This window comes from Athene cunicularia (genome assembly GCF_003259725.1).
Source record: "Athene cunicularia isolate RWA chromosome 6 unlocalized genomic scaffold, athCun1 chr6_part2, whole genome shotgun sequence".
Classification (NCBI taxonomy): Eukaryota; Metazoa; Chordata; class Aves; order Strigiformes; family Strigidae; genus Athene; species Athene cunicularia.
Genome location: NW_020799106.1, coordinates 1,559,671 through 1,580,326, shown reverse-complemented (window position 1 = coordinate 1,580,326; position 20,656 = coordinate 1,559,671). Strand labels below are relative to the sequence as shown.

At 41.3% G+C, this 20,656-nt stretch overlaps 1 protein-coding gene across 5 annotated transcripts in view; it reads left to right on the top strand.

Annotated features, from left to right (window-relative positions):
- The window catches only part of LDB3 (LIM domain binding 3), a 117,921-nt gene that overhangs the window by 53,211 nt on the left and 44,054 nt on the right, over positions 1-20,656 (top strand). For 3 of the 5 annotated variants that reach the window (XM_026851800.1, XM_026851799.1, XM_026851797.1), the window contains 3 exons: positions 1,861-2,255; positions 15,862-16,031; positions 16,981-17,017. In XM_026851800.1, the coding sequence (XP_026707601.1) occupies positions 1,861-2,255; positions 15,862-16,031; positions 16,981-17,017 (602 nt within the window). Of the gene's footprint in view, positions 1-1,860; positions 2,256-6,953; positions 6,977-10,347; positions 10,552-15,861; positions 16,032-16,980; positions 17,018-20,656 lie in introns of all 5 variants that reach the window. The other 2 variants (XM_026851798.1, XM_026851801.1) reach the window with 1 other exon arrangement.

Below are 20,656 nucleotides of genomic sequence, written 5' to 3'. Positions count from 1 at the left end.
AACGTCACTGCAGGCCACCTCCTGCTCTTGTCCTGGCTTTCACTGAGGGCACATGGTGGGCTCCATCCCTTCAGGGGGTGTCCCCTGCCTGTCCCTGCCCCCGAGCTGGACCTGCTGCCAGCATTACTGATGGGCCTCTTCACTGTGAGCATCGTGGCATCTGGGTACCAGTTCTGGCTGCAGTGTATCCAGGTCCAGGGGGAGAGGTTGGAGTGATCCTTCTCCTGTAGCAAAAGCAAGGCAGCCCAAGTTAGGCTGGAGCCAGGAGCTTCTGAGATAAACTACAAACTGATACTATGGCTCTAGAGAAATCTGTAAATTGACAAGCATTCAAATAGCTTCTTGGGTGCCTCAGCCTTTTTTGGTTTTTTTTTTCTTTTAATCCAAAGCACATAATTACAGGCAAACAAAAGCGAAGAATAAAACAGCTTTGAAACTAAATAATTCGTTGTGTTAAAACATGTGCTATGAGTTCCAGCATTCGGGATGTTAGGTTTAAAAGGCAAACATTAAAGAGATGCTAAAAGTAATCAATATTAGAATCTCGCTCTTCATGATGCAGTCGCTGAGCCTGTAGAAGTCAGAGTAAGAAAACTGAGAGTAAAGGTATAAAATGCCCACCTGAAGGTGAAGTTTGTATTCCTCTGATAAAATCGTCCATCTTACAGGTAGGCAGACTCTTCCCCAAAAGTACAGAGCTGTGGGCCCTGCAGGCTGCCAGTAGCTGGAAGGAATGAGGCAGTTTAACCCTAAGGGTGTTCTGTGCTTCCCACGAAGTGCTGAGCACCCTCCAGCCCTTGGGACTGAGATGGTGGTGCCAAGAATGAGCTTGAGGCAGTGTCAGGGTGGTTTAGGCAACACGAGCACAGAAGTTTTACATGAAGCTTCCTCAGAACTCGTGGGACAACTTATTTCCTGCACTGTGTTGCTGCAAAAGCACTATTCTTTTTTTGGCATTACCTTTTATTTTGGTTTCGCTAAGCTGCATTAATAGCAAATCATTTATGAATCTGAAGCATAGTGTTGTATTTTTCCAGGATGAGGATTGATGGCAGATTGTTTCTGCTTTGAGCATCAGCTCAGACTTCTGTGGGTATGGCCACTGCCAGAGTCTCCTGTGACTTCGACTAGGACAAGACAGCCTGCTGTCCTAGTTGGGACTATTATTTGGGGCATAACAGGAGGATCACACACTCATCATCTACATACTCATGCACACATTCCTTCCAGTGGAAATTATGCAGAAATGGTCAGAAAAGAAGCCTCCTATCTGCCGAGCAGTAACTGTTGTGCAGTCCTTGTTGGTCTATCTGCTAACCATGCTGCATGGCCTAATTAGCATGAACCAGAGCCAAGGAAAGCAACGTGTGTGCGGCCTTCCGTAACTTGAAGTGTAGTCAAGGGAAATAGAATGGTGTGGTTTAGAATCATTATGTTTTTATAATAATGGCATTGACTTGTATGTTTGTGTATTTCAAATGATTCTGACCTCAAGACGTTTTTTAAGATTTATTAATTATCCTAGAAATTAATTGAGTGTTGTCTTTATAAAATTATTGCTGTTAGATTGACTAGTAGCAAATGCTTTTTTAATGTTAAGCTTTTTCTGTTGATTTTAACTAAAACCCAGTAAAAAAAAAAAAATAAAGCCTGAGTATGTTTTGCTTCCCTTATTTTGAAACAATGTGCTTCTGTTTAAAGTCTCCCATGAAAGGTTGGGTGCTTTGGCCCCAGCCTGTGTATTGCAAGCTTATCAATATGTTCAGAAAGCAGTAATTGCAGATATGTTATTTTTGCATGTGTTCTATGATTGCTCTTTTCTTTTTTTTCTTTTCTTGGCCTGCATGTTTGCTACTACAGGAACCTGCTTGGGAAATCAATGGCAACAGAACAACCTTCAGTCCTCTAACTAACACAGCGACTGGGCCTGTGGGTAGTGTTTTAGCAACCAATGGAACGTTTTCAGGCTACCTCAACAAGCAAGAGATCAGCTTTTCAAATAGCTCTTCCTACTTAAAGACTACCACAGTTAGATCTTCCATGTCCTCTCAGTCTGTGACTCCTGACATTTCACCTGCAAAGAGTAATCTAGGTTCAAAGCTAAGCCCTGGCAATAGCCCGCTCCACCAGCTGAGCCCTGCAAGGCAGTATAACAACCCTATTGGCCTTTACTCAGCAGAGACTCTAAGGGAAATGGCTGAGATGCATAAATTAAGTCTCAACCGAAGGGCTTCGGAAGGTGGACTTCCTAGAGGGTAGGTAACATGGTAAAATATTTAATATTTCAATAAGTAAAGAATTTGCTGGGAAAAAAAAAAATGAATGTAATTGTACCTACCCTATTGTGCATTTGTCTGGTAATCATGATGAAGGTCTGGAACAATCATTAAATTTTCCAGTACCCCCCAAAACATACCCAGTACCATTACAGAATAACTCTTGGTCTTTGGTATCTGAATTGCAATCCGGATTGGCAATAGTCACCAGAGCATGAGAAGGAACACTGTGACTGAACCGTGATCACCTCGAGGGTTTGGCATTTAGTGGTTTAAACTAATGTGTGTAGCAACCAGGTATCGCTGTTGGCTGTTACAGGAGCTGCTAGAAAGCAGATCTGATCTTTGGTAGATTCCTAAGGAGAAATTGCTTTGAGCATCAGATTTGACATGCTGGTGTGTTGAAGTGTCCCGCTGCAATTCCTGCCTTAATGTATTGGCTTTCATATGCAGAACGAGTCAAAACTGCTGTATTTTGCATCCTCTGGTTTGAGCATTGTCCATCACATCTCTTAGCTTTGCTCTTCGCTTGTATGTACCCAGGAATGATCTCTGGATACCGCCCAGAGAGCTTGATCCCATGCTCTCAAGGCTTTCTGTCTTACTGTATTGCAGAGCAGCTGTTTCATTGGTAGTGAGGAGCTTGGACTAGAGTACATGAGAAAAAGCATTGAGTAACGAGTCTTCCTAATTTTTCTGCCGTTATGTATTAATTTGCAAACAAATCTCTAATTTGTTGTTTGTTTGTTTTTTAAATGAAGATAAATTTATTGTGAATATGGGGAAAAGTGTGCTTTCAACACTAGGGACTTGGCTGTATGAAGAGAAACAGAAAATTCAGACAATCTGCTTGAGGTCTGACAGCAAATGCATATTTTCAAGTACCTTATATCCCACTGCAGAAGCTCTTTGGAAGAGTAAAACCAAGGGGTTTTAAGCTGTAGCAAAGTAAGGATATTTTATCCTTATAAAAGAGCATATATACATGTTCTGGACGATTCAAGTAGTTTAGATGATTCATTGTAACTCTCTTGAGCACTGGGCATTAACGATCCTAATTAACTTATCTGAAAAAAATCCTATCCTTCCCTCATACTGGGTAATTAAGAAAGGCAATTACTGTTTAAAAGAGAATCATTTCAGTTAGTAAGCAAGATCAGCAGAATAACCCTCAGAAAGCTTCCCTCTTAATTGACAGCTTTTCTTGAAGAAAACTAACCCTTGTTTTATTTCAGTGTGCAGTTTCCTGGGAGTATAGGCTTACTTATCTTTCTCCCACTGTCTTCACAACCCTTCTTAACATCTGCAGGGGTGAGGGTGAAGGGGCTGTGTTTTGGGTGGCTCAGCGTTCTGACCATTTCTCTGTTATCAGAATGAAAACTCAGCTGCATCCATCCCTCACCAAAGTCAATCTGAACTGTCCCGTTGATTCCAGAGGGCGTTGCAATAGGGCTACATCACGACAGGGATTGTTGGGCAGCCAGAAAGGTGTACCTGCAGAAGGCACTCCACTCTCTTCACTCTGCTGCTTTTCCATGGCGTATGGCTCCTTTATATGTACGGGTTAGTGCATGCCCGTGGCAGTGCACTGCATTACAAAGCAAGGTTTTACCTTAGAACAACCATCTGAGATCTCTTTTAGTCTGAAAAAAATTATAGGGCACTGCTGTCTATCTGCCTGCAATGTCAAATCAGAAAATTTGTGAAAATTCATCTCAACGTTTTGTTAAAAAAATTCAGCCTTTATCCTGCGGCCCAGGAACAATCTGAAAAGATGAAAGAGCCCAGAGGTACTAAGTACATGTGCCCTTTCAGGTAATTCCTCTGAGATATGGAGAATTGTACATCTCTGTGTACATGCAGAGAAAATTCAGGGTTCGATAATTCTGTCATTTCGGCTCCCGTTTGAGAGTTACCCACGAGACACGCGACATCTTTCCTCCTGCTCTGAGGGGAGTAGCGTGGACCCTGTAACCCCCCTGGGATTTGTATCATCCATGATGGGCTCGATCTTGTTGTGGATATGTGGGAATGAGTGCACAGGGAGGGCACTGTCAGCTCTGCAAAATCAGCTCTGGACTTTGTTGTGTATCACGGAGTACAGTATGCCATGCTGCATCAAGATTGTGAAATTATGGTGCTCCAGAACAGAATTGCTTCTGCATTCATGAACTCAGCAGTATGGTAGAAGCTGTAAGACAACTCAGGTTTGGGGGATGCTCTCAAGGTATATTTCATAGTTCCATTTGGTGTCCTTTTCACCAAATCATTTAAATTTAATTGTGTGAATTGCTGTTAGAGGTTTAGCTAAGCCCTTTGGAAAATCCTGTCAGAAAGCTAAAATTAATTTTGAGATTATTTCCTTGATCTGTGAAGAGTAACAAGGCATCTGTTCCTCTGATACACTTTTACATTAAAGCTTTATCAGCTTGGCCCAGGGTGAAAAATAGGGGTGGCCTGTTCAGAGTGTGGAACTTGATGTGCTGAAAGCTCTGGAAAGGGGATTATTAATAAATACGAAGAGTGAGTCATAGCTTGTAACATGTGGTTCTTTTTCATTTCAGTGTAAGTTATTTTTCACATTGTAGGTCAAGGGCAGTAAATACCTGTCCCCCAAGTACGTGCCAGGTGGCTTGGGTTACTGCCTTCTGACGGGGTGACCTCTGCGAGCAGCGAGTTGGGCGTTTCATACGTGTCCGTATTTAGAATCAAGCTAAAATAATGTATGGCTCTGAACTGGAGAGAATTTTCTCATCACATACTGAACATAAGGAGAAGTACAGCTTTATTCTTTTTAAAGGAACCTGTAGTAGCCTTGTCACATCTAAAAAATCTTTCCTGAGACATGTAGCTGTTGAGCTGTTCTTAGTGTGCACGCATAATGATTTTTATCTTTGAACATATTTTTATATGCCAACAAGTGGCTCCTCTAATTAAGGCGCATTTTAGGGATGGTAATTCTGCCTTTAAAGTATTATTTTATGTGTAAGGCAAAGGCCTGGATTAGAAGATTAAAGCAGTCATCAGAGTCCACTTCAGAAAATGATACTATCACAGTGTGTTTCGTTGTAAATGAGTGCCCAGCTGTCCTGCACATACCTAAAATGGATGCAGGATCACTGATGTGCTTACGGGCCATCGCTGTTCCTAATATATCTCTACTGGTTCGTGTAACAGACTGATATATTTGGCTTAATGTAGGGTTTATAAAGTTAGAGGAATATTCTCGAATCCAAGAGTCTGAAGCACAGTGACTGCAGAAGATGATGTGTGATTGCTTTCCCATGGAAGCGCAAAGCCTTTACTGCAGCTTTGGCTCATTGGAGTGGTTTTGATCATGAAAAAGGCACCTGGATGAGCCAGTGCAAAAGGTCTGTGTATAAAAAGCAGCAGTAATATCAAAGGTGCCACAAGGCGAAAGCAGGAGACAAATCCACTTTGAATGTCACTCTAACAGAGTAACACTGCTGTCCTGTGTTGCCCGTGTTCCGCTTTCCTGCGTGTCTGCATCAATCCCAGGTCCAGAAATGTCACAGGAGGAAGTTGGAAGGTTCAGTGCCCAGTTCTGTCAACATTCTGTGCAGCTAAATAAGAAATGTTTGTTAACTGATCCTGGACTCTCTTTATTTTGTTCAAAATATGATGAATTTCCCTTCACACAAGAATATAAGAGTCAAATATGAGAATTCAAAGCTTTGAAAGAGCTAAGTTAAAATAAATGTCATAGCCCATTAATGCTATTTGTGCAGCCAAGAGGAAGTGTTGTTAGCAAATAATGTAACATTGCAGTCTGAGCACACTGCCTGTTCATTGCCCCCAGCTTTGGCCCACACTGAGTTTTGTGTTGTGTTTCTTTGGAATTCCTGTGCAAGCCACTGTCACTTCTTGTTTATGCAGCGAAGCAGGGTGTAGCATGACCATACCTTTTTTTTTTTTTTTTTTTCCTACTGTGTGCATACCAGATGGAATGAAATATCCTCATAGGGATATCCAAAAAAACAGATAATGCACGGACTCGCTTCGTTTCACATGAAATACATTAGGAATGACTGTTCTGAAATTGATTGGTTTGCACTGCTGTTGGCATAATGTAGGTAAATCAGATTAGGGCAATAGTTTGTTAAATACAAAGGCATTTTCCTTAGTTTTAGGTTTAAAACATCTGCCAGTATATTCTTCGGATATTCTCCAGTATGTAAAAGATCAAAAAATCCATCTTGCAATACCAGCTCTGAGAGCAGACTGAGGAGAACAGACTTCATCCCTGGATATTTAGCATCTGAGGGAAGAATATAATCTCTACCACTCACTTGCTGTTTTCAGATGAGAATATACTCTGCAAATGCTTCTTTCTCCCCCTGCTCCCTCCCCCCATACACTTTGATAATACTTCTAGGGACGCATAGCAATAAAATCATATTCAAGGGTCAGCCAAAATGCCATGGTACCCTAATAAATCCTAGTGGATCAACTATAATCCCTACTTTTTTTTTTTTCCTTTCTTAATCTTGTTGCGTTTTTCAGGCATACATTGACTTGGGTTTTTTTCTTGTTTGTAGATGGTCTGAAAAAAGCTTTACTAAGCTGTTGTAAATACCTTTTGCCCTTTGCACTCTAAAAACTATTGACTTTCTCTGGTTGGTTTTGATGTTGTTTGCTCTCTCTCTCTTCTTTTAGGTCATAACCAACACTGCTGCCAAGTTAGTATCACTTCTATACAGTGCCAAGTATTTGTGTTACGCTGTATTGTGTGAAGGTTTGTTTTCTGGGGTAGCATGATCCCTTGTGTTCCTGCTGTGTCTGCCTGCAAGTGGAAATTTTTTTTATTTATTTATTTTTTTTTAAATCTTACTGGTATGGCAAGTGTCCTGGGCTGCCACTGCTGTCCAGTGGTGCTCCCTTCTCAGCACACCCCATGTTCAGCATTTCGTGGTGATGTTCTAATGCTGCAACTGGAGTTGGCACCTGAGCTTGCTCAGTTCTTGTAAATGTTTTCAGAAGTTTAATTCCTCCTAACTCTTCAAGTAGTCTTCGTATCTTCAGGATTTGGGAAGCCTTCTCTGAGCCTTTTTTGTTGTATTATTAGTGATGTATTTTTAGCCTCAACATTAAATTAATTTACAAAGCCCTACTCCCCTCAGATTCAAATTGAGATTGGTATGAGATACTGATGTGGAAAATATCTGAAAAGTAATTTACCTTAGGAAACATATTGCCCAAACAAGAAGCAACTATTGATTTGAAAATGTGATTGATCAGCTTTATGTAGGAAAGCTCAGTGTCCTCAGCTTTGATCTTTAGTTTTTTTAAGGGCAGAGGATTGTCTCTAAATTCCCCCTTTCTGTCTCTGAACTGAGTGCTGTCCAGAAATTGCTGGAGACTGGGTTAAATTCAGCATAAAATAAATAATTACATTAGTCAAATTTAAACTGACAAGAGAAGGTTAGAAGTAGTAGAATACATCAAGTTGAAATAATATTTATTATATATAATATTTATCATATAATTTACACTGATCTGGCATTCTCTGTTGATTTTAATAAGGTGTGAGTATGATGTCATGCAACTGATGTCACTCCTTTGGAGTGATGAAGCCAGCTAATTTACACTGGTAATTATTTTGTTTGTTAGTCTTGCTTTGGGATTTATTTTCCTGATCCTTCTCCAGTTTAGTAGAAAAGTCCCATCCATTTGGAGAGGTGCTCCAGCTGTCTCTAGGGTCCTACCTCTGCCACTTTGTCCCAGAGCACAGCACCCCTCACCAACGCTAATATCTTCTGTTTACTTCCAGAGTTATAAAGAAAACTCTGCAGTTGAAAATCTATACCCTTTTTTCTACCCTTTTTTATGGGAAAACCATTAACTTCAGTGAAAGTTTTGCTTTGGTATGTGTAATATGACTAAAACCTCTTGCAAGACACCGCTGAAACTGTTTCAGTACCCCAAGTGAAAGCCTACATCACGACTGCTGCTACTGGTGGGGAAGTTTCGGCTGTTCTAAGATGACTAGCTTTTGTTTTTTGCAATTGATTGTAGAAACCAAATGCTTTGAACTTTAGTCTTTAAGAGTGGAATATTTAACTTCTGTCTTTTCATTCACACAGTCTTCTCAGATCTTGGGTTTAGAATCTCTTCAACACTTCTAACAGTGTTGGGGACAGAAAACACTAAATTCAGGATCTCGAGGACCTGTGTGTTTGTTATGTGATCGTTCAGGGTGTTACAAAGAAAAGAGATTCTTGTCAAAGAAAGAGATCCTTGTTAAAGTAAGGCGTGTGCATGCTGAAAAGCCAAGAGTGTAACAACCTGTACGTCCCTGCACATCACTCTTCAACAGACGATGTCAATGTAATAATAATAATAATATCTAATGGAGAGATATTTTAAATGTGAAAATGTCTTTGCAAAAAGATGATTTTCACTTTTTGCCTGCATAATGCAGCTTTCTGGTTCCCCCTCATAAAATGTTGCTGTGTGTAACTGAAGGCTGTGGCTGTAACATAGCATGTGCATCCTGATGTGTCTGTTCCTCAGGCATGCAGCTGTCCGTGTGCTGTCGGGGTTTTGAGTGATGTGTGACTGATCTCTTACTGTCCACCCGCAGTCAGGGCATCCCACCAAACAAAAGGCTGAAAACACAGTGGAAGCCCAAGGCTGGCTTCAGAGTGGCACATCAGCTTCGATAATCCCTGAGAGATTAAGTCAGATGGCTGCCACCTTAACTGGATTTTCCTTTTTCCTCCATGGCGGGTTGAGGGTTTGGTTTGCACGCTCACCTCGGGGCTGACCTGGCAGGCAGGCACACTGGTGTTCCCTTGCCAGCCAGAGAAGCTGCTGTTGAGTCACATGAACAAATTCAGTGAAAGACTTAATAGTTGATAAACTTACAGTGTAGTGATTTTAAACTGAAAATGAAAATTCTTCCAATCAAATGGGATTACATTTGTCAGAATTTCTTTGTGGGGGAGATAGATCTATTTCTAGCTTTTGGGACTCCGTTAAAAAATGAAACCTCTGTGAAATACCTGTTATTGCCCAAAGGACAGAGTTGTCAGGTTTGCCCAGTTTGCTGAGCGTACGGAATCCATGCTGCTGGCATCCTCCTGCTTGGACTAGAGATTCATCCATCTCCCATAGCTTAGAGAAAAGCAGCTCCCTCAGTGCCTGGCGGCTGAGGTTTAGCTTGTTCACTGAAACTCCAGGCAACGCTCAGCCCTAACTCTAGGGCTGGAGCAGCGTACAGCTGGGCACTTCAGGGAAGCCAGGTGCTCTTTAGCTGAAGTCTGATATTAAACTGACTTGTTCTGTTCCAATGGGAGCTTCAGGTAACTTGTTCATGGCTCAGTTTCTCAAATAAAAATCTTTCCTCATAAAAAGAGTCACTGGAAAATACGGTGGCTACTGCAAGTTGTCCCAGTGATTGCAATATAGTGTATTTTGATCTGAGACTGAGCATTTATCATGCTACAGCAACTCTTATGGCTGGCTGTCCGGAGATTTTGGGAAGATTAGTCTTTCTGAGGAGAGCTTTGAAGGTTAAAAGGCACAAGGTACTAAAATTCATTATGATTTATAATCCAGACACAAAGTACTGGAACTTTCTAAATGGAGGACCTGACATCTGATCATCCCGTTGCACTTTCTAGCACTTTGTAAGAACGGATCCAGTATATAAACTGGGAATTCTCTGCAGTGTGTATGCACACCCCTGGGCATGCATATACACGTGTGTGTGTATGTTTGTGTACACTTACATGTCTATATGCATGTAAGGGTAGAATTTTAATTTGTATCACATACTTTGGGGTTTGTCATGATTTTTTATACAATGACAACCTTTTTTTTGTCTTTATACGTCTGTGAGCCAACACCAATGGCATCCATTAGTGCAGCAGCTTATCTGTTCCTTGCTGCTGATGGTGCCTCTTATCCTTTGACCAGCAGCTTTTGTGGTGAGATGCCATGAACACGCGTGCATGCTCCTCTGTTGGTGCTTTCTCTCTCACTGAACTGTCACGCCTTTCTCCTTTCTTCCCCTGCCTTCCCTGTCGGACCTCCCTGCACACCCCAGCACGGAGCTCACGGAGCGTTTCAACCCCAGTGTCCTGAAGGACTCTGCCCTGTCTACACACAAACCCATTGAGGTGAAAGGCCTGGGTGGCAAGGCTACCATAATTCATGCCCAGTATAACACCCCGATCAGCATGTATTCCCAAGATGCTATCATGGATGCAATTGCAGGCCAGGCACAAGCCCAGGGTGGAGAATTTGCTAGGTAAGGTCATTTCCTGGTGTGGCATGTTCCTTGTCTGCATGATCCAGCTAACAGCAGGATCCTCCTGCACTCCTGGCGTATCTTACACGTGAAAAACACAAATCAATCCTAGACAGGATTCGTTTGAAAGCACGAAGTTAAAAGGCTAGAGAGTTAGAAAACGTAACATTTCTTTTTCGGTGTTCTTCCTAGAACTGGTAAAGCACACACAATATCTAGCGCTCGGTATGTGCCCTTGGCTAGCTTCTCCCTTACCATGACTGTGCTGTGGGATAACCACGGTATTACACGCACAACGTGGAAAGAGCAGGAAGGAGGGGCAGAATTTCTGTTGACACACGGAGAGCACAAAGTACCTATTTAGTACCGGCTACTGTTTTATTCTTCAGAACGGAGTGTGGTGCTCTATTATTCCTGTCCCTAGTTCACATACAGCACACGTGTCTTGCACATATCCTTTGGACTATGGCAAAAGCCATTGATCTTGAATAATTCTGCTTTTCCAGTGCACGTTTCTGGTCCTCTTATCTCATCAATTTTGGAATGTGACTCCTAGGCCTGACATTCACCTGGCCCAGAAGAAAATAACGCCTCTCTTCCTACGTGCAGTCAGGTGCAGGGGACTCTACGGTGCTGTGAGCTACAGCCTGTTTTGTAATTCCTTTGCTTTAAACTCTTAATAGTTAGTGACTAAACCATCTTCTCAGTAGCTTGTTTTGTTACCATTAACAGCATTTTTAATCTAAGGGCAAGGTTTTTCCTGATACAACAGTGGCCTACCCATTGACTGATACTCAGTCAAACCCATAACTCATTTCCTTAAGGTGTTGCTTTGTGATATTCTGAACTTTAATTTGCACTGGAAACTGAGGGTGTTCCTTGGTTTGCTTAGTTGATCAAGTCTGAGATAATATTATGCTTAATGCAGAAATATTTGTATGAGAAGTTTGTTATATAAAAGCAGACCAACTTGTGTACTGATTTTGTCTCAATTCTTCTGCCTATAATTTGGTCTCAGCACTTAATTAATCTTCTTTGAGCTTTTCATTTTATGGTAGAGATAAGCCCTGAAGCCACAAGGTGGATGTGAGATGGTAAGCATACTCCAGCTGCAGATCTGAAGGGCTTCTCTTCTTTTTGGCAGACAGTAGCTAGAAACACTGCTTACTTGTTTTATCGGTGATGAAGAATAGACGGGCTTAAGATAAGAATTCAGTTTCTGTTTGACCACTTGAAATCAGTGATGCTTTAACTTAAGTCAGTGAGATCAGAATCAGGCTCGTGTCGCTTGGAGAATAACTGACGTGTACTAGATCACCAGGGCAAACACAAAGGAAAGCATTTAAATTATTTATACTGCAGTTATTCAGACCTCATGCTGGAACTTAAAGGTAGAAAAATTTTAATACCCCGACTTTATCTTTTCTCACTCTGTGTTGCTTTATTTCCATTGCTTTTGCTATACCAAGAACCAAGAGTTGGTTGCAGTAAAATGCTGTGGTCAGTACGTTTCTGTCAAACCTCCATTATGCAGCTTTAGCCAAATTCACAGGTCGTGTAAGTAGACGTAAGTCCAACGACTTTATCAGGATTAAGGTCTAACAGTTCTAGCAGCAGAGTCAATAATGTGATTGTGAAAGCTGAAGTCTCTCGTGTATCCTCTACAATAAGTCAGTTTGACTGGATAACTTACCAGTCTGCATGAGTTTGTATGCTGGGTTGGTTTTTTGTTGGTTTTTTTCTTGGTTGGTTGGTTGGTTGGTTGTTTTTTTTACCTCTTAGAGCTTTTTTTAAATAGTTGGAAACAGTCGAATAGCCAAAGACACAATAGTTCATTGTATGTCTATATCAAGGGTAGAACTCTGCAGTGTTCATAAGTATTTTACTTATCTACTTAAATTAAATCTGAATAATGACTCCAGCGAGTGGTTTGCATGTTAAACCAGAGTTTATAATGAACTCCCAAGAAAAAGAAAAATCACATTGCTACTTATTCAAAGAGGTTTGACTGTCTTTAAAGCTTATTTTAATGTTAATAATGTGTGACTTGGACAATGATGTGAAAAAGGGGAACAAATTTTTATTGAAACCTACTACAATACTTTGGGCTATAATATAAAAAATTCTCAGAAGTTCTAACCCATTTGGGAAGAATTTTTTTTTTCCAGTAACATAATTTTAAAGTAATATGTTTAAAGATGCATGATATTTCTGCACATACACACCCAGATGGAAAAAAATTAAATTAAGTAGAGGTATAATGGAGGTATTAACATGGTTATGTGCATCTCTAGGCTGTCTGAGAGAATCAACTGTCACATTTAGGTTTATAAAATGCTCATAATCAGCGATCCGCTCTATTTTACACTTCGTGCCGAGTGGCTCATATGTCCTAGTAACTCGGAATATAATTATGATTTAAAAAAAAAAAAAAAAAAGGCCTGTTGCATTAAAGACAGAGTTGGAAACATTCCAAGTTACTGCATTAATTTAGTTCAATTTATACGAACGTGTTTCATTCTGCTAGGGAAGGTTAATTCACCAAGCTCCATTTCCTGCCTTAATCATCCACCATAAGGATATTAATATGTCATATTAATGCCACACATTGCTACTGTGAAATGTGTAGTCCAGCCTTTAGCAGTTTTTAACTACCTTTGAACTAGTGGCATATCTATACGTAGACTTTTTAAACTGCTTTTTTTTTTTTTTTGTATATTGGGCGTAATATAAGAACAAAGCATTTCAGCTAGAGGATTTAAACTAATTGAACCAAATTTGAACTGTCCACGACTTGCACACTGCTGTTGCCACAGTAGCCCATGGTTGAAATCAGCAGTCCTGTTTATCCAGTGGTTTATTATCCGCTCTACAACCATCGTGATAGCAGCTGTGAAATCTGCTGTCACATACAGCAGGTTTTTTAAGCTTCAGTGGCATTAAAAAGTAGATCTGGGGGCTATGAAGTTAACTGTTGGCCAAAACCGGGTGTCAGCCCTGACAGTCAGACAGGGCGAGGTGCCGTGTGCTCGGGCAGTACTAAGGCACAGGCCTGGAGTGCCTCTGGCACCTGAACACGGGGTCCCCTTCGGGGAACTTCTGCCGGACCCTTTACAGTGACAACTCAGCACAGCCAGGAGCGAGAAGGGGCAGCAGCGCGGTCACGAGGGAATTGCTCTCTGGCTTTTGGCATTACAGAGTCTCTTCTCCGTATAAAGATTTCTGCTTTAAGTCAACAGGAGGCAGAACTCGGTGCCAGGCTTAGTTCCCAGCCCAGCAAGCCCTTGTGCTGGGTAGGAAGGGCTGGAAGAGGAAGACCACTGCTCACTCTCCCATTTTCCGTCTGAAGAAGGACGTGGCACTCTTTGGTCCACTGGTGCACATGGGAGCGACACCAGTGGAAGCCACTGATGGCGAACCCTTCCCAGCATAACCAAGTCCTCATTATGCCTTCCATACCTGCTGGTGTTCAGATACTGTAACGATAGAGGTCTAGGAAACACGAGCTGGAAAAGGAGCTGGAAAATGCTGCTTCCTCCTGTAGGGCAATTTCCACCCTGAGAGACTGTTATATATAACTTTATTTTTTTTGTGGCAGAGCTTAAACTGAAGAGTCAGGGGTTTTTTTTTCTAAGCTATGCTCCATCACGTAGGTGACTGTGATGAAACATATAAATGAAAACTGACTGGGTTTTGTAACCTGCTGGGTCCTCAATAAAGTAAGAAGTTTGTATATACTGGGGGTTATAAGGAATATAAATACTCCTCTGTTAAAAAAAAATAAGAATCCTAAAGAGATGGGGTGCTTTTGGGCCCATAGTACATACAAGCACATACCATGTTTCTGAATCTCACCTGAAGAACACACCCTGTGCTACTGCTGGGGGCAGATCCATTAAAGGAGCACGTATGCTGCAGTGCTGAAGAGGAGAAGGTGTCAGCTGGAAAATGCTGATATTTAAGGCACTGCCTGGTAACAGTCTTTATTACAGTGTATGTTATTGCTGTATGTAGGATATCAGACATGCTTCTTGGCTTTTTCATTATTCCTCTCAGGCTTTCAAACCACAAACCCAATTTCTCTGTAGATTTTTCTCTGCACAATGGTATCTTAGAGAGCACTAACTCTGAGCCTGAACCAAGGAAGCAAGTTTTATAGCAGGTGACTGCTCCTGGAACTTTATAGCAGTGACTTAGTTGGACCAAATGGCCCTTAACTTTTAACAGAGCCATTTCTCAGTCTTCATGAAGGTGAGCATGCTGCTTGCAGAGCTCTATATGGAATAGCATGTTAAAGCTGTTGCAATAAATCACTTGCTTCAAAAATAGACCTTGTATTTAGAGAAGTCATGGAGCCAAGTTACTCCAAGCACACATCATCCCCTCAGTGTATAGTTCTGCAGCTCTGCTAATATTTAATTTTAACTGTATGCTATGCAGAAGTTATTTTCACAGGGGGGAAAAAAAAAAAAAAGCTACTAGGTCTGTTTCTAGCTTACATCATAAATCAAAGAGAGGTTACTTCACGTGTGCTCAGAGCTTTGTATCTTTGACTTTAGGTGTGCAAAATTGGAAGTTGCTTCCTGAATATATCACTTTGCAAGGTGAACAGAGATGTCGTAAGAGGCTCAGAGACGTTCTGCTGTTAAAGATTTCAGACACAAAATACGTATGCAAGTCTTGAGTGCAAGTCTAGAATTCTTACATTTCACACGTTTAGTAGACAATGAATCCAGAGTTATGGCAGCTGGAAGTTTTAATTAAGAGTTTGACAAAGAATAATCATCTCTAGAAAAAGCTATAATAGCCTATCACACTATTTTTAAAATGAAATGTATTTTTGATTTCTAATTGCAACTTTAAAATACACTGGCCCCAAACCCTAATGAGATAACATAAAACTCTATCAACATGAAGCCATTTTTGTAAGAAATAATATGGGGCGAGAATGCTCAGAAATAAAGGTTTTTGCCTGCCATCCTCCTCTTTATCACCACGCGTTATCCTGACCACTGTAAGCTTGTGGCTACACTGGCTGAGGAATCACGAACAGGGATTTCTAAGCATTTTCAGACTATTTTGAATATGCAGATTTGAATGATAACAGACCATTTCAAAGATAGAATGAGCCATAACATGCTTAATTCATGTGAAACTGTGTTGTTGGTTTTTTTTTTTTAAAAAAGGGGTATTTCTCAAAGCCTTGTTTTGGATTGCTGTTATTCTGGATGAGAAGCTGTAAGACCAGAGAGAGGTTGGGATGAAAGCTGCCGTGTGCTGTTTCACAACGTTTCACTTTCTGAATTGCAGTACCCTTCCTATTAAAGATCCTCACGTAGACAGTGCCTCTCCGGTGTATCAGGCTGTGCTTAAAACTCAGAACAAGCCTGAAGATGAAACCGAGGACTGGAGTCGCCGTTCTGCCAATCTGCAGTCTAAGTCCTTCCGCATCCTCGCGCAGATGACCGGAACAGAGTACAGTAAGTCGAGTAACAAAACACCCCCCTCATCCCGATCTCAGCCTCCTGGCTTCCTTACCTCAGTATGAGCAAGTGATACTCAGGGAAGACTCACGTCAGGCTGTAGTCACTGTCAGCGAGAGCTGAGCTCAGAGAACCCTGGAGGTGACTTGAACTAGGAAGCCAGAATGGTCAATCTCACCTTATGCTTTACGAAGAGAATTATTTGATCTGCAAGGTCTCACCATAAAAGTATCACAGACTGTACAGCAAAAGACCCCATAGTTCTTGCTTACAGATCAAATTCCTGCAGCGTTAATCTTTCATTTTCCAGCAGCCTAGACATGCAAAGCTGACAATTCATTAGAAAAAAAGATAAACAATTTATGTCTCTCTTAACAGTCTTTTAGAGCAGAGACTTCTGGAGGTCAAAAAAAAAAAAAATCATGGATCAGCACTTGTATTGAACCTGTATTCCTGTCAGCCCTGTTACCTAAACCTAGACCTGCTGTGAATGCCATGGGAGCTTGAACTTATGTTCCTTGTTGCCTATGGAAATGTTTATTTATCACCTGGTACAACCCTCAGAGCTTGTTTCTGAGCTAGAGAGAAGGAAATTCAGGGACCTTTCCCACACCAGGGGGAAAATACTCAGTCTTTCCTCCTCATGAATCTACTGCTGCCTCTTGTGCTTTCCTACAAACCAGCAGGCCCTGTGTAGGATCATTGCCTACAGCTGCGAAACTGCTAATAAATGAATGAGAAAGTAACAGCTATTCTCTTAGTAACATTCTTCTCTAGGGAGCTGCTCGTCTTCATGCTGTTCTTACAAAATCCACTGCTGCAAAGTCAGCATGACTGTCCCTTTAGACAGGCTTCTACCTTTCTAATGAACTTCTAATTTCATCAGAAAGCAAATTCCTTCTTTTCTTTCTTCCTTTATTAACGGAAGCAATTTTTTTGCCTGCAGTGCAAGATCCAGATGAAGAAGCCCTGAGGAGGTCAAGGTAGGCAACTCCCTGTGAAAAATATGGCTTTGTCCTTACCGATAACCAAATAATGATTTAAAACAGCATTAATGTGAATGTTTATTATTATCTTTTTCTCCTAAAATATTCTAATACGTTTACTTAAAAATCACTAAAATTAAAATGCTATCAGTGAGAGGTATTTGAATGAAAAGGATAATAAATGAGCATGTTTTTAGGAAAGACAGTGTAAAATTCCTGAAGTGTGTGTTCCAGTCTGAGAGCTCTGCACATGCAGTTTCCGTGTACTTTACTGGGTGTGTGAATGCAGTGAGTTCCTGAGATGAAGCCCTCAGTAACAACTTGATTGTGTAACGGGGTGAAAATAGATAATGTGATAGTACTGAAATTCGTGAGCAATTTATTTGGATGACCCTGTGATGTATATTTTGATTTTTCTGAAATGATAAAGGAGTTTTTTCCATCCATATCTATAATCATTTGCTTATGTTTTGCTTGGAATAAAAACAACCCGAATTTGTAGAATATGGAAGCACAGGACTGCTTTTGCTAGGGGATAAATGTATTTGTTTCATATGGCCTACCAAAACCACTGAAAAAGTGGATCTGTTCAGTAAGAAGGACTTGAAGATTTATTATCATCTTGTGTCGTCCTGCATAGCCAGGAGATAGATATATTAGATTCTTATGTTGAGTTTAAAAACTGAGTCAGAGCATCCTGCATGCAAGCCTGAGTTTCTCTCTGCATACTTCAAATCCCTGTACAACGTTGGCTACTCTGAGCCACTGGCTGGGTTTGTGATGTTTGATACTCAATCCACTGTCTCTCTTTTTAAATATTTTTTTTTTTTTTACTGCCATATGGTTTCTATAAAAGTTCCGAGCTTTTGATCACAGTACAAGTTACAAATGTTGAACCAGTGAGAAAGATGTCTATCTTCCCTGTGAAAATATAAGTATACTTCCAGTTCATGTTTGTTATTACAGGTCACCGAAGTTCACGGCTAGGTGCCTGAACATCAGGCTTGACATTACATCCCTCAGGGATTTATTTCTTCCCTCAAATGTTCAAGCCTAATTCTTACTAAAAGTATAGTGCATTATCTGCTTAGATGTAACAGCACACACCCAATTCCTCATTATGATGGGGTTTAAAGCTTTGTGCTGAATTTAACGGCCCCCCATACATATCTGAGAAGCAAATGTTTTAAAGAAATAATCTTTATAGCTGTAGTCTGTGGCTTTGGAAAATACTAGATATTGGAAACGTACCCTGGTATCAGTTATGTTGAAAATAATGATCCTGTAACACATCATTGTGTAAATTGCACATTCTGTTCAGTGTAACTTAAAGTACATGACTGTGCTCTGCACGTTTTCTGGAGTTTTGAGGTATCACTGTGTTCCCCAGGAGTGTATTTAGGCACAGGTGTATTACCTAGAGAAGTTTAAAGGCATTCACTGGGAGCAGAGGCAGAAGTGAGTACATACTCGGTAGTTACACAGGTCAGTGTAAGTGACACGAGCTCTGGTGCAAGGACTGAAACATACTCTCCCACCTACCACTGACAGGGTTTGCCCCACCTTGGTGGCTTGGCACCTCCCTCAGACGTTGCACATACTCCACTGCAGATTTGGCAGCAACAGCCCTGGTTGTGCACACACCCACCGTGTGCTGCCCTTTTGGGCCTATTGGACCCCTTCAGTTTAATCTTTTGGCAAAGCCCTGCTGCTTTTGGCTTTTGCAGAGGATGGAAAGATGCACAGAATCCATACGATGGTGAAGCAGGCACTCCTCTGCAGTGTCTACTCCAGACAGCCAGTACCACCACCCCTTTCTCCGAGCTCACACTTTGGGATCGCCTGGAAGGCTTCCTGGGCTTCCACAAAACTCTGGAACCCGAGGCTTTCCAGAATCATTGTTGCAATAATTCCATGCTGTACTGGCATTCTGGAAAAATCCTCATGTTCCAAAAGCTGAGCTGCCAGAGATTTCAGAGTGTGGGGAATTCTGGTGGTGCTGTGAGCAGTCTCTCCCTGGTGCTTTCCCTGGTCTGTGTCAGCTCTCCGGTGTAGCCAGCAAGACGGGCATGAAATGGTGGTCAGGTTTCTTCCAAACACTTGAGGATGGAAAAAAAAAAAAATACACTTAGCTTATTTTTGGCAGAACTGTTTTACACAAAAATAGTCACTTCTAGATTGCTGCTTCTAACTTCAGGACGTACGCTCTGAACAGCACCACCAAGGCCTTAGAGTCCTCAGGTGGCAGAACATTCCTTTTGGCTCATGTTCATCAGCGCGTTGCATGACTGGCCTTTGCTCGTGCTGCTGCTGTTTTGAAGGCACACGTCAGATTATAACTTGCTCTGAAAACTTGCCACTGCTTTTGTGATGATTGTTACGGAATGTTTTCCAGGAAGATGGAAATTTCAAGCCAAAGAGCTGTTTCTGCATCCCTTCTCCTTGCATGGAGGGGTGTATCTTCAGAGCAGTAGGAATTCTTAAAGTCCATGTAAGACCCCCCGTAGGTACCGTGCTCTGGCATCACTTGAAGGTTCAGCTAGGAATACATTATATATTTTAATAACTTAAAAGCATAAAAGACAGTTTGAGAAGTCATACATCAAGACTCCTTTAGGAGTGTTACTTGAGTGACACTGTGTTATTAGGAACAGAAGATGTAGAAATATTAGTGAATTTGTTGGTATTTACTCTGTTTATTGTTTTGTGCTTTCTTCAGGCTGAGAAGTAAAACCAGCCCAGTCTGTTCATTTCTGTTTGGCTGGTTTCATTCTCAAGTTCTGCTGCATTAACACAACTGTCTTGCATTTTGGGTGTAAATAATGAGAGGAAAATTACCTTGTTTGCAGTGAATCAAATGCGTTTTGCAAATAACAAGAACATTTTATTTTCAGTTCTGTTTTATATATTTCTTGACTGTGCTCTCATCCCATATCCTCCTCTTTCCCCTTTTTATTTACAAAACATGAACATCTAGAAAATACTAAATCCTGAGAGGTGCTGAATGTTGCTGACCACTTGCTTGAGCGCCCCATTCTGCACTCAGAGGTAGCTAGGGGTGTTTGCAGGAGGTGTCCAGGGCTTCACAGGACTGGGCTTTGAAAAATCCCGTGTCATTCTGCTTTGCGATGGCCAGAAATAATTATGCAAATATCAACACTGAGACTCACTCACCCTGGGAAGAGCCGTAGGAAACTACTGCTGAAACCTGTGACTGATGGTCCTTTTGGGAAGGACAGCAGGGTATATAAAGTCTGACCTAGGTATTACAGAATGGAAAATATTTGCATGAATTTTGCTCTTGTACGGAGTTAACTTTCACTGCCTGCTCAGCTGGGGGAGGGGGGGAAGCCAACAGAATCTCTGGCAGGAAAACAACGGGATTACACTGCATTTCTAGCAAAAGCAGCCCTGTAATACCAAGCACAAGTCAAAAAATATAAGGTTGTATCGAGTTACTTCTCAGAAATGAGCAACTGCAAAATTTTTCACCCGAGGTCCATGAAGGCTCAGCCAGCCTTCTTTCTGCTGATTTGAAAGCTGAGGAAAAATCCAAATAAATTGCCACTGCCCTAGTTATAAGGCAGGGGAGTGGTAGCCATGGTCCCTAACCCCTTTCTTTCTCCCTCCTTTCTT